Source organism: Anas platyrhynchos, chromosome 4 (genome assembly GCF_047663525.1).
Source record: "Anas platyrhynchos isolate ZD024472 breed Pekin duck chromosome 4, IASCAAS_PekinDuck_T2T, whole genome shotgun sequence".
Lineage (NCBI taxonomy): Eukaryota > Metazoa > Chordata > Aves > Anseriformes > Anatidae > Anas > Anas platyrhynchos.
In genome coordinates this window covers 7,571,761-7,585,022 of record NC_092590.1, presented here as the reverse complement: position 1 = coordinate 7,585,022, position 13,262 = coordinate 7,571,761, and the positions used below count along the sequence as shown (strand labels likewise).

Sequence of the window (13,262 nt, the reverse complement as noted above, 5' to 3'; positions counted from 1 at the left end):
TATTGTTTCATGCTTCTGTATATTGATGTAGGAAGCAAACTTTCTTTTTTTTCTTTTTTTTTTTTTTTTCTGGCTTCAAGTATTCATTTTAAGCTAAGGTCTGTAACTTGTTTGTGTAGAATTAAATCTATATGCATAACATACAGACTTTTTATGTATTTGTATTGTTTTATAAATATGTACACAAGAAAACCCTATATGATGTCAAGAGTTTGTCAGATGTTGGAAATACACATACATGTACATAGGCAACCTAAGACAGTAAAGATACTTTTTATTTAGTTTATGTTAAGTCTTGAATTTCCTCTGTTCTTTGTGATCGGCTGTGGTTAAATTAATACAAAAATTGCCCTAAGCTAGATGATCAGACACAGAGTACTAACTACATTAAAAATTGTCTGAGTTTTTAGCTGAAAGAATTACCACCAGAGTAATCTTTGAGTAACAAACATCACGATCATATTCAGTCCGTCAGTTAACAGGGGGTCTGAAGTCTGATTGCTCAGTAAGCCTACAGAATTGACTGCCAAGCAGAGCAGCATCCTGAGGGTTTCTAATGACCTAGGCCTTGAGATGATGGAATTCCTTTCAAGTTCTGTGCTTGCTGTCCTTTCTGCAATGCTTGCATATTGCTGCTGCAGTTGTTTCCCAAGCACTGCTTTCACTATGGTTGTACATTTAAAATACATAAATAAGCAACAACTGCAGCTGAAATATAATGTGAAGCATGGAGAGAGTAAAAAAATAATGACAAGAAGACAGACACTTCAAGTTCCCTGCAGTAAGCATGCTTTTATTTGAGAATTTTGCTGTGAAGTCATGTCACCATAAAATTCTTTTCCTACGGGCTTCTGCAAAATTGTGGTATTCACAAAGAATTAAGCATTTTCAAAACAGATTATTTCAAGATTTGTACTCATAGTTGCTAAGGTACATGGCTGCTGATTGTAAAAAAGGCCTAGTGTTCATTATCGCATGGATGACAACAAGGAAGTATTTTGTTTCCTGAGCTTCAGATATTGTACCGTGAAATGAGACTCCTTGTCACGTGGTGGCTAATCCAGTCGTAATAGCTGGCGACTTTGGTGTAGACACCGGGGTGACCAGCCTCCCCGCAGTTTTCACCCCAGCTCACAACACCCCAGACATACGCCATGTTTTCTGCATCAAAGCAGACCAAGGGTCCTCCTGAATCCCCTTTGCAGCTGTCTATGGAGCCATCGTAAGTACCTGGTGCAAAAAAAAGGAAACAAAACCTAAAGTTCATATACAAGCGAGCACAGAAAGGAATGCACAGGCGTTTTTTTAGGTCTGTGTCACTGCCTGACAAATGGTCACCAGTACTGGAGGTTCCTAACCTCTTTGGTCTATTACTTCTTATTTCTTTTCTTTGTAATTGTGACTGGCCCAAATATTAATTTGCTTGGACATCAGTGATATGTTTCATGGTTTACCCTGTGCAATAGAGAAGAGTTCAGCCACATTGCATGTTATATCATTAGAAGATATGGAAACGAAGCTATCATGATGTGTGCATACTGAGGTGTCTGCCGTTGGTGTCCTCTCTACCCAGTAATTCACTGGCCAGTTTCATCTGAGCTACACGGAGAGGTAGGAGCCTCAAAATTCATCGCTGTACAGGCTTTGTGGAAAGAGGTGGGCAGGCCAAGGAGAAACGTGAATGATGGGATGGGAGGGAGCGCAGCTCTCTTCAACTGAGTCCCTGTTGTAACAACAAAAAAAATGTAACATCTTTCTCAAATCTCTACATTGCCAAGAAAGAGCCTTGTGAACGTTTGAGAGTTGGAATGACTACTCCTATAAAGCTAGATTTTGTTGCCTTTACTCAGTTGAATTAATAACTTGTATAACTAGCTCCAGTGGATACCAGTCCTTGGTTCCAAAGTTTGGATCTGCGTCAACCTCATGCTGAATTTATAAAAAACTAGATATAAAAGTCAAATCATTTGTGATTTTCTTTTTCTTGGTAAGTAGTTTGTTTAAATATTGCCTTTACTTTCAGAGTTAAACAACAGTTGAAACTATCTGTCCTGTCAGTTGAATGCTCATCGCTCTTTTAGAAGTGTATTTGGTGATACCTTTTGTTACTTGAGAAGCAAAAACATGTTCTCAAAATGCTTATTTTAGTACTAGGAATGACAACTGGTTTCCTGGCCAGACGAATCTTGGTTTGAGAAGTTTATAGGATTTTTTCTGGGGTGCAGTTTGCAGGTAGCAAATGTCCAAGCATATCAATGGTCATATCCCAGTCAACAGAACTACTAATGTCCTCCAGGAAAGGCACTTGCTTAAAGATGTTCCTGGATCAGAATAAAATCAAGGTAGGAGGAAGTTGGGTGGGCTGCAAAGTGCTTGTGTATACTAGTGACACTGTGTAGTGGCATTTGGTTTATTGTATCTTCCAAGTCTAAAAGATTTCCCAGCCAGTCACGTCAGACCTAGAAAACTGTGGGTTTGATAGCAACGAAATTATAGTAAGAAAGTTCATGCTTGCCTGCACATGCCATTTTCTTAAAAAATCGTCCTGGATACATTTCAGAACAATTGTGAAATAAATTAACATTGCCCCACTTGAGCACATACTGCTTGGTATAACCTAGAAAAGAAAAGAATAACCTTTTCTAAGTTAAAAATGATAAATGCACAGGACATTTAATATCAGAAATTGAAAGTTACATATTTGCTTACCTATTGAATATAACCTTACCTATTATAGGCCAGCTATGTTAAACGGCCACTAACACTCACCCCATACGTCATGCAGTACCTTGGCCATATGTATCCAAATAAAAGCAGCGTGGTTTAATTGCAGCATTAAATACAGTAGTTTCATTTTGTTGTATTTTTACCCTTTCCCTTTTCTTGTCCTCCTCATTTTTTTTCCATGATTTCCATATAAAGGTTTCCATACACCGGGAAACCAGTACATTGTTTTCTACGAAATGGAGAAATGCCTCCAATCCTCCTTGTCACGTTTTTTCCCAATTCTACTTTGTTTTTTTGAGAAGAGGGGCCCAGACTTAGATGATACAGGTGAACAATACATTCCAAGGCTAAGAACATTCTCTGTTTTGTTCTCTGTCCGTTTGGCCATAATTCCCAGCTCTGTGTTTGCTTTACAGACTGCTACCAAGTTAGGACAGAAGAAGCCCCACAAAAAGCACGTGGCAGCTCTGACACCGGGCTGCAATTGTGCTGTGACATTAGACAAATCTTCGAAAGTGCAACTGCATTGCACTGCTCCGTCCCCGTGCAGCCCTCTTGGAACTTGTACACGGCTAAGATGTGCTCGGATGTGCCAAGTTTTGTAACTGCTGGGATCTGGGGACGGGGCAATGGCTGTGGGCCATGTGTTCAACGCCGTTACCAGCTCTCCACAGCTAAGGTAAACCTGAGATCCGTGATTTCAGCCACCTCTGGGTGCCTACAAGGTACTGAAATGCTCTTTTGAACAGTGTGTAGGGGATCAGCACAGCAGTTTCCTTGCTACGTGCATGTCCTCCAGATGCTGCCATCTGACTCCTGCCATCCCGCTCCCACTCCCACACTCCCTGCTCCACTCCCGACATCACTGTATGTGCTGCCAGGGGTCAGCCTGCTCAGGGAACTGAGCGTTTCTTTTGGTCAGGGCAGTTCTCAAACAGAGGTGTTCTCCACAGCAATTTACTTAATAGTTGAGGCAAGAGAGGAAGCAGTGCAGAACAGAGAACAAAGTGGCAGCCCGGTGCCAAAGCACGACCGCTGCTCTCTGTGCTCAGCCTCCCGTGAGCATTTTCAAAATGAAAGCTGACCATGCTTTGAAAGATGGTGATAAAAGTAATACATTCTCATAGAAAGAGCTAAATCCAATACCTTTCTCAAGTCCCCATCCAGAAACCTTGCATTTATCACCCGTGTTGAACATATACTCTGACCAGGGAATGCAGGCAGGCGTGCTGTATTTCAGGGAGCATTCTCCTGTCCCGTGACCTTTCAGCTCCATCAGAGCGATGTCGTTTTCATACGTTGCAGGATTATAATTCTCATGGATTATCAGCTGCTTTAGCCTGTAGGTGTCTGTCTCTTTGTCGTAGCGTATTGTATCCAGCAGTCCAATCCAGACACGGTACAGGTGAGCTCGAGTTGCTCTGGAAAAGAAACGATGAAATAAAATATGTTTTGGTACCTAGCCCAGGCACTGTGTGCTTCACTGAGCCATAAACTTTTGCGTTTTATCAAAGTTTTTGTAGAATAAAAATTCATATTGTGTACATATAGTTTCTTTCTGGACTTGATGTCCAGGTTTTCCTGAAGTGTAGCAAACGCAAGGCTGATGACACTTACTGCTGAGTACTGCAGCTAATACAGGACAAAACCCCTAAAGGCCATCCTCTGTGTTTAGTGCTGTCTCGTTAAACTCATCAGTGCTTTTTCATCTTTCTACTCACAGCCAAAATTCTCTTTCTCTGAATCTCCCCTGCCAGTAATGTGAGTGAGCCGCTGTCTTCAGTTGTTTCATTCAATAGGCAAACAGGAATTAGCAAACAAGCAGCTGAGAAGGGCAATAATGCCCAAATTAATCTTTCTACCTTGCAAAGAAATCATTTCCCAGGTTGTTGTTTTTACCTGACACAGTGTGCAGCAGTCAGAACCCAACAGCCACCAATATAAACCCCTCCACAGTACACTGTTGCACCTTCAGTGCCAGTTTCTTTAATTGCCACTTGCCAAGGGAATTCACCCTATTCAAACAACAAAAACCCAAATAACGTGAAATTATAATTGCACTATTTTTCATGCATAAAGGGAAAAACAATCCTTTGTATCACCTCATCTCCTTGACTAAAGCTGACTGTAAAATCAAAATCTGCTGTTGAGAAGTTGCCCATAAATTGGGCTCTATACAATATACAGGGTGTAATTAAATAGGATATAGTATAGGATATAAAGGGTCCATATTCTAAATTACAGCAGTTTTGCTCAATCTTCTGACTTTGTGCAATGCCTCCCTCCCCCCAGCTTTCTATCATGAAATTCCCAGTCAGAGGAACAGAGGTAGCATCTGATCTGGTACAACTGAGTATTTTTTTTTCATTTGTCTGTATTCTGTTTTGTAAGAATTGTCATTTTTAGCTACATTTTTAAATATTTTGCTGGATCCTGTAATGCTCCTTTTTGCAACCTGGCATTTTACGTTATAAATTGTGCTCCTCTTCACATTCATTCAGTGCAGCGTTAGTACTGCTGCAAAACATGAAGCCAGTGTTGTTGCTGATTTTGTTATTTCTGCATATTTTAACAGAAGGATAATAATACCCATTTAATGTGATACTGAATGAATGCAGATGAGCACATATTTGTTAAGGTTTGCTTGTTGTTTTGTTTGTTTGTTTTTACCTTGCTTGCAATTTCTCCACCTACGATTCTTTTCCGTCGAGTTAACGTGTGATTAACAACACCACAGTGTATTTGGGGAAGAAAGGTCTTTGTCAGTTTTCTTTCTTTAACAAAAAGGAAAAACGTGTCTCAGAATTCAGGCATTCATTCTCTGTTTGGAGACAGGTTTATCTTTGTCTTGAAATCACAAGTGCTGTGAGTATGCGAGTAGCTGAAGCAGCAGGAAAGCAAAGACCAAAACTTTCAGCATCTGTTTTTGCTTGGAAAATTGCTTATGTCTTAGCATCACATTGTTTCTTTTTATTTTCCACTGTTGCTAGTGTTCAGGAAAAAAGAATTAAAGCAGTTCCCATAGATTTGCTTGGGGTTTACCTCTGTCAGCTGCCAAAACATGCAGATGTGGATCCTCAGCCAGGATAAATTATTATGGCATTCTTGAAATTAGTGGAAAGTGAGTCAAATGGTAAGCCCCTGAGTGTGTACTCATAAATCATCAAGTCCACATATCTGAGTGTTCTGGATCCGGCCAGCTGGCTGGTAGCTAGAAAGCCACTAATAAGCAGGTTTGGGGTGTTTTGGTTAGTTACTTACCTGTATCCATACTGTAATTTTCAACACGCTTTGTTCTGCCTGTGATGGAATAATAAAAGACTAAAAATGTTTGCAAATATTTAAGATTGTTCTATTACTTAAATGTAGGTTTGTGTGCCAAAATCCTGGTACACTTTTAAAATGTGTAGGTGTGCACCATTTTACATGGACAAAAACGTTGTTCAAGCACAGTGCCTGCTGTTTCCTTTCCTAGGCACTCTTTGGCTGCCACAGCCTACAAGTGACCTACATCCAGCAGACAGACACTTGTTTATAACTATACAAAATCTACTCTTATTTTCTCGCCTTCTGCAAAGGAACCCTGTGAAATGGCCTTTCTTTTCTGATCTCTAAAGCAATAGCCCATTCTCCTCCACCAGGAAACACCAGACATTCCTCCTCCTGCCCCATCAACTTTTTGGAGCTTTCTGAAGCCCAAAGGTGCATTAGATAAAAGGATTATTTTTTTTTTTCTTTCTGATTTAGATGCTGCTTCTGTATTCTGTGTACCTCCTTTAATAGAGTAAAGGAGATTACTCAACACGAGAGGTAAATTAAATGCTTCCCCTATCTGGTTTGTCAGCTTTTATTCAAACAAAATGCCCACTGAATTCAGTTCCTAAATAGGGGCTGAGGATTGGGTCTGCTCTCATGTTACTGACGAGTGTTTACCTTTCGAGTTCAGTTTACCTATTACCATGTACCAAAAATGTTTACTTTTTGGCTTTAGACTTTGTCTCTTAGCAGAGCAAGGAAAAACCTCTAAGTTCAAAACAAAATCTTTTCGATAGTGAGGAGAACAGCACAGAAGAATCATTGTATTAACTATTCATTACATGTGAGGAAGATATTCCTGCCAACTCTGTCTACATTGTCTTCAGAAATATGAGATATCAGTTTGATAGATGGCCAAACAAGCAAAAAACATAATCTGCTTTATATCTCCTAAAATGTCACCTGTTTCTTATTTCCTTTAGTTTTCTGGCCGTTCTTTTCTAGAAGGAAGGCAAGGAAAAGCACCCAACCTTCTCTTAGTCTCCTAGTATGTAGAGCATACCATACCATCAGAAAGACTAATTGTTGCATGCGTTTCAATTTTGCTAATTGTTAAATAATTTAATAATACGCATTGTGTAGTCTCTAGGTGTAACTTAGCACAGTGAAAGGAAAAGCAATAAAAACATGTCTCAAATGGAAACCTGAGCACAAAGCTTGAGCTTCATCCTCTCCTGTGAGGCAGTCAACTTCTTTGTTACAGACATTCTTGCTTGGAATACAGATGTTTGACCGACAGTGGAAACTGCTGTTTCTGCATTCTGTAATATAGGAGAATTCCAACTTAAAATGTGAACACAATATAATATCCATGTTATGGGGGACTTGGCTGTTCATAAACAGATTGTGAAAGCAGGCTCTGTACGTGTGAAATGAAATGAATACTTGGCTCTCCTCATTTTACTATCTTGATGTTTGTTTTACGACTTAAAAACAAAAGTCTCTCTACAAGTTCAGTACTGTAGGTGTCACTCCTTACCAGTTTCACCCCCATGTGCCTACACTCAACCTCAGCCAAAGGACCTCCAGTTTTACCAGCATTACGGATCATTTCAGATGAGGAATTTGTGATGCTTGGGTCAAATTTCCCTCCAAAATCAGAGTACGAGTTAGGCTTTTGACTGAAATGGTATACATGTAGCACTAGGAATTGAAATTATTTTGAAATTCCTGGCTTTAATAACTTATTTCTTCTAAAATTCTTCTTCCTTTTCTAAAATCCATACAGCTGAGACAGAACTATTTTGGTCAAATGGAATTTGAATAAATGTCCTCTAAATATATGAAGCCACAGGTACTTACTTTTATTTCCAAAATTCCTGTCACTGTGTTTTCATGATTACCAGATCAAATGTACTGACAACGGTAAAACTACAACATCAAGATTATTTAGTGATGGTATTTGTAGCCTGCATTACAGTTCGGCACCTGAAACCCAACTTCTGAATGTCTTCTCCTGCATTCAGATTATGCCAGATCTGCTTCTAATAAAAGCTGTTAGAGCTGGAATTGCAGGTGCTGAAAGAATGACATGCACACGGAGGTGTTCATGTACAAGCTATGCAATGGGAACCGTTCACACACATTCTATGGATAATCTTGTATTAGTAAGAAATTTAAGAAAGATCTTACTTTGGTTTAGAGATAGCTCATTGGAAACAAATAAACATTTTTGATTAATTACTATTAATTTTGCCTTACAGAAAATACATTTCATTCTATTTAACACAGCTCTTCCTTTTTTATGTATTTTTCTATACAGAAATTATGGTCTGGTTGCCTTAATGTAATGACTTTGCAAAGGATATTTTATTGTTACATCACTCTAAGTATTCTTCGGGTGTGGTTTTCTGCTGAGATGATTTTCCAATAGCTAAGAAAGGCAATTATTACCTTTACAGCACAGTTCATCGCTTAGGTCTCCACAGTCATTGATTCCGTCACAGGTTTTGCTCAAAGAAATGCACTTGGCGTTTGCACAAGTAAACTCATCAGCCGAACATTCTGTGCAGCAGGATGAAAGCAAAGTTAGTGTGGAAATGCCTGTAGGTTCACAGCTGCCCAAGGAAATTCTCAGCTTACACGTTTTATTCATTCAATTGTTTGGCCTGTCAACAGTTGGCGTTGTGGGACCTGGTAATGTACAGAGGAGTCCTTTTTAATCCTTTTCATTGCCTCCTCTTCAAACTTTCAATGTGACCACTTATTTTCTACCTCCATCTTTCAGTAGCCTGGCAGAAGTGAACTTTATTTCTTGTAGACAGGGATTAAATAAGAGGCTCAAACGCCCTGTAAATGATTTATGTGATTAAGGTGATGCATGTTCCCCCTCTTGAAGGAACTCATCAAGAGTCTCCAAGCTGTTTCTGTGGCACAATTAAAAACTGAGACAAATCATAGCTTTCGGGCTGACTGATGCTTATCAATGCCAAAGAAGTCACACTACAGGGACAGGAAAGCTGTTAGAAGTCAGAACAAAGACTTGATTCCTGCTTGTAGCAGTGAGAAACCAAGGAGCCCCAGATGTGCCAGGAAGACACTAGCAGTTCAGTTCCAGTCCCACTTGTCTGGCTATATAGGACTGACATCCTAATTGATCTCTCTGATAGACCAAGCAAAGAGGAGGTCATCACCTGTCTCCTGACGAGTTAACCTGAGAGAGGCAAGACTTGCAGGGTATAATATACCTCGGTGCCTCTGGAATAGATGGGGGAACAACCAGAACCATGGGTGAAATATGTCCACTTTGGGGCATCATCTGCCGAATATTCTAGGAGCAGCAGTGAATTATTTTCCAAGGTCACGAACTCAAGACTGCCTCAGTTATCTTAAATGTTGCAAAGGGTTATTTAAAAAGATTTCATTGCAGGTTTGCGGTGGCTGACAGTTCAACAAAATAGATCCTAACCACAAATACTTAAAATAACATGAAGAACCTTAAATAAATTTTAAACCCCAAACCTACTAACCTCGGAGAGCTTTCTGGCACTGGAGTCTAACAAATCCATCACTATCACTCCTCAGTCTCCTCTTTATAAAACATTCGGCAAGACTTGTCTCTAGGCCCTTGCAAATTATTCGGTAACAGTGTGACGAATTGAAGGTGTATTCTGTGATGTTGAAGACAGTATTGTAATACTCAGCACCTCTGTGAAGAGAGAAATAACAAGTTCTGTAATTTCACAATGGATTAGCCACTGCTTTTATGGTTTAGAATTTATATGATTTTCCCACTGGCTAAGGAGAAAAAGGAACCATCCTGCATGAGACACCAAAACCAATGGATACTGAGGAAGCTCGGGGCACTGCAAGATTGGCATTATTATAAAAGTAAGATACTTACGGCTTGAATAGTTGTTATTTGTGATAAAACAGAGAAATCTGTGGTTTAGCTTTCACTCTCAGGTGTGAATTTAAGAAGGTTTATTGTAGCCAATACATGCTTTCTGATTTTTTTGCCTTAGCAGCTGGCTGTGACTGACCCTTATATAAGCATCACTACTTTCTCAAATCCATTGCAGTTACTGAGAGAGAAATTCCCCAAACTTACAATTCAAAGTCAAGGTGCCTGCAGGCCACATTTGCTTCATTCATAGTCCACTTACTGCCACATACAAACAGGTTCTCCATACTCATAGGTTTTACTTGAAGCAAACCTGAATTCTCATGCTCCGTGATTTTAAATGTTTCTACAAAAACAAAAAAAAATCCAAAAAAATCCCAAATAAAATTATCTTACATAGATGTATTTAGTGGGAAGACCACACAGGAATCAATGAGACATAAAGTATCCAGTAGCCACCCAAAATTCACATGGGAAGACCAGTAGGCTGGGACTCAGGAGCTTGATTCTTGATTTTTCTGAGGGCTGACTTTATGACTTTAAGCCTGTCACTTTTTCAAAATATACCAGTTTCAGGAGAAATGAGGATAATGGGTTGTGCCCATTAGGAGTACTGGAGCTCTGCTGAGGAGAGGTTGCGTCTTAGTCTAAGGCTTTCATCAGAGAACTTTTGATAAGCTGCCCCTCCTGCCGGCAGGAGAGGTGGGGCTGGAAGATGGGTAGGAACGGTGCCTGCTGCTGCTGGCATTTGCAGAACCCTTTTTCTATGTACTTGGGCAGAGGCTGAGCTGACAAGGCCAGGGGCTGAAAAGCAGCTTGATGCAGCTTGCCCATGTGCAGATCTGCTGGTTTGTAGGGGAACATCTTCCTGTTCTGATGAAATCTGCAGAGCAAAGACTGAGGTGACCGTGCCTTACTTTCTGCCCAGGTACCCCAGCCTGACCTCAGCGGCAGGACTCTGAGCTTTGAGCTCTTTTTCCTTTGTCTATTTCTTCCCTTCCTACCTGATGATTTGAGCAAGCTACCAGCAGCAGCGTAACCTGGGCCTCTCAATCTCTTTATTTTTAAGGAAATCACCAGGTACCGTCAATTTTCAGGACTTGTCACTTTCTGTTTTGTATTTTTACTAGTGCAAGGAAATGAACAAGTTTTCTGAGCTGTGAAAAAAGAGCAAAGCATCCCCTTGGCCAACAATGCCTGCCACATTTGGGAAGAGGAGATGTTGGTACCTGTAGGCATGCAGCTGCCCTTGTTCAGAAACTTAGCTTCGGGACGTTGGCACTCGTAGCTCTTGAGGTGGCAGTACGTGCTGAACTGCCTTCCGTTGGCGGAACAAACCAAAGTGCCATTCTTCGGGCACTGGTAGGGAAGCTTACAGAGGCATTTTCCATCCACACAGCGTTCCCATGGGTGACAAAAAACTTTTGCACAGGACTTGTGTGTGTATTTGTTGCTTACGCATTCTTCTATGAGGTAAGTGTCCTGCCCAACTGGCTCAGCAGGCCCAACCTGTGGAAATGGCTCTTCTGTAAAGTAAGGTGTTGGGTTCTGCAAGGCACAAAATAAATAAAAAAAACAGTGAACAGGACTAGGAATCGCACCAACATTTCTGCAGCCCCCCTACTGACATCAACAAAGTGTTTGTAAACCTTTCCCTATCTTATGAGCAAAGAAATGCTCAATATTTATGGTGTTTATCTCCTTGTCTTGGTGACCTCATCTTTCTCAGTTTTTCTTCCTTTTTGGATCATTCTGCTGGTGTGACCTTCACTTCTGCTCATCTCCCACAACCTTTATTTTCCTTACTCTTCAAACATTGGCTGAAGCACCCAACAGATGAAAAACATTTTAAGCCAGTGGTTCACAACACACAGCAACGTGATTGTAAACAACTTAAAACATCAAGGGACTTGAACACCAGGAAAATAAAGTTTAAAAAAGTAGCAACTTGATTTTTTTGAGACCTTTTCACTGGTCCAGTTGGCTTTGAGTTTAACTACCACCTATAAATATTTAGGAACTACTTAGAAGCGAATAAAGAAGTCTGAAATTAGTTATTTGTTTCACGGCAAGACTGCTGAAGCAGTAAGTGTAAGTATCTTCAAGAAATGTGAAAAATAAGTGCTCCTCCTTATCAGTTCCCTTCCTCTATTTTGCAGAGCAGTGGATTTGTGGTGGGGTTGTTCCTGGACCGCAAGCGTGGATCCTGATCCTCAATCTGGCTGCCTAGTTGAGCCATTGCTGGCCACGTGCTTTTGCTTACTAAGAGCTATGAGTAGGAAGAAATGTTGAAACTTGAAAAACGTATGGATGGACTTTGCATAAACGTGGGAGAGAACGCCAGTCATCAAATGGGATTTATCAGCTTTCGCTGTGTCCACCGAATCGATAGAGCCGAAGTTTAAAGTTCTCATGAAGAAATCCTGGCCTGAGTAAAGTCAGCGGGGATGTTGCTGGGGCAGAAATTAATCCTCCCCCCACTGCCCACCCCCCTTTAATGACTGTATAACCTCAATACATTCTTCCTGCTCTCCTCGGGTGAGTAGAATCCAACGCATTCTTGCTGGATTCCCATGGCAAACCGATCTGGCTTGGCACAGCTCCCGTATCGCACTAGGCGTTTCTCCCGGGTCCCGAGTGAACGGCCACCCAAAAGCGTCACTTTCTACCTTTGGGGTTTCTCTGAAAGGCTCAGGGGTTGCTGAACATGGAGCCCACCCGGACTTGAGGACAGACTGCTGCTGGAAGCGGTTCCCCAGCACAACCTCAGGCGTTACAACACGCGGCGTCACCACCATGGAAGTTAACGCCGTGGTCTCATTCCTCCCAAAAAGGGGGAAGAGGGGAAATCCCTGCACCGTTGTGTGGCCGGCCCTGCCTGCAGATTGTCTTTGGGATGGGTTCACGGTTAAAACCTTTTCCAGCAGCCCGCTGGCGTAAACCCTGGTGGAATCACTATGCGAAAGAACAAGACGCAGGTACGCAAACCAGGCTGGAAATAAAGGTATGAAACACAAAAAAAATTGTGAAAGGAAACCTTATAAAAACCCAGCTCTGTGAGTGCCACGGAATGGGGTTAATGAAGTTAATGAAGCTAATGAAGCCAATGGTCCCCCCGCAGACCCTTACCTGGGCTCCCCAGCCCCAGAGGAGGCAGAAGCACGCCACCAACAGCCCCCTCATGGCCCAGCTTCCCCCCGGAGGAGCCCTGCGGGTGCTGCAGCTCGCCCCCGGGCAGCTCCCTGTCTAATTTTTAACCACACCAGCCCCGTTCCTCGTTTATTTACTCATTTATTCATTTATTTATTTATTTATTTATTTTTGAAAGCGGCGCATGGGGGAGAGAGGGGGGAGCCTTAACCATTAACCCACGGCC

The 13,262-nt window shown here is 41.4% G+C and overlaps 1 protein-coding gene across 1 annotated transcript; it reads right to left on the bottom strand.

The window, feature by feature from the left end:
- Positions 1–766: 766 nt before the first annotated feature.
- On the bottom strand, positions 767–13,172 carry CFI (complement factor I). Its single transcript, XM_027455936.3, has 12 exons — positions 13,016–13,172; positions 11,116–11,434; positions 10,094–10,232; positions 9,513–9,691; positions 8,437–8,547; positions 7,188–7,304; positions 5,989–6,027; positions 5,398–5,501; positions 4,627–4,742; positions 3,874–4,148; positions 2,516–2,617; positions 767–1,230 (listed from the first exon to the last, which is right to left on the bottom strand). The coding sequence occupies exons 1-12, from the start codon at positions 13,067–13,069 to the stop codon at positions 1,013–1,015; spliced, it is 1,773 nt and encodes a 590-aa protein (XP_027311737.3). The 5' UTR covers positions 13,070–13,172; the 3' UTR covers positions 767–1,012.
- Positions 13,173–13,262: the final 90 nt, after the last annotated feature.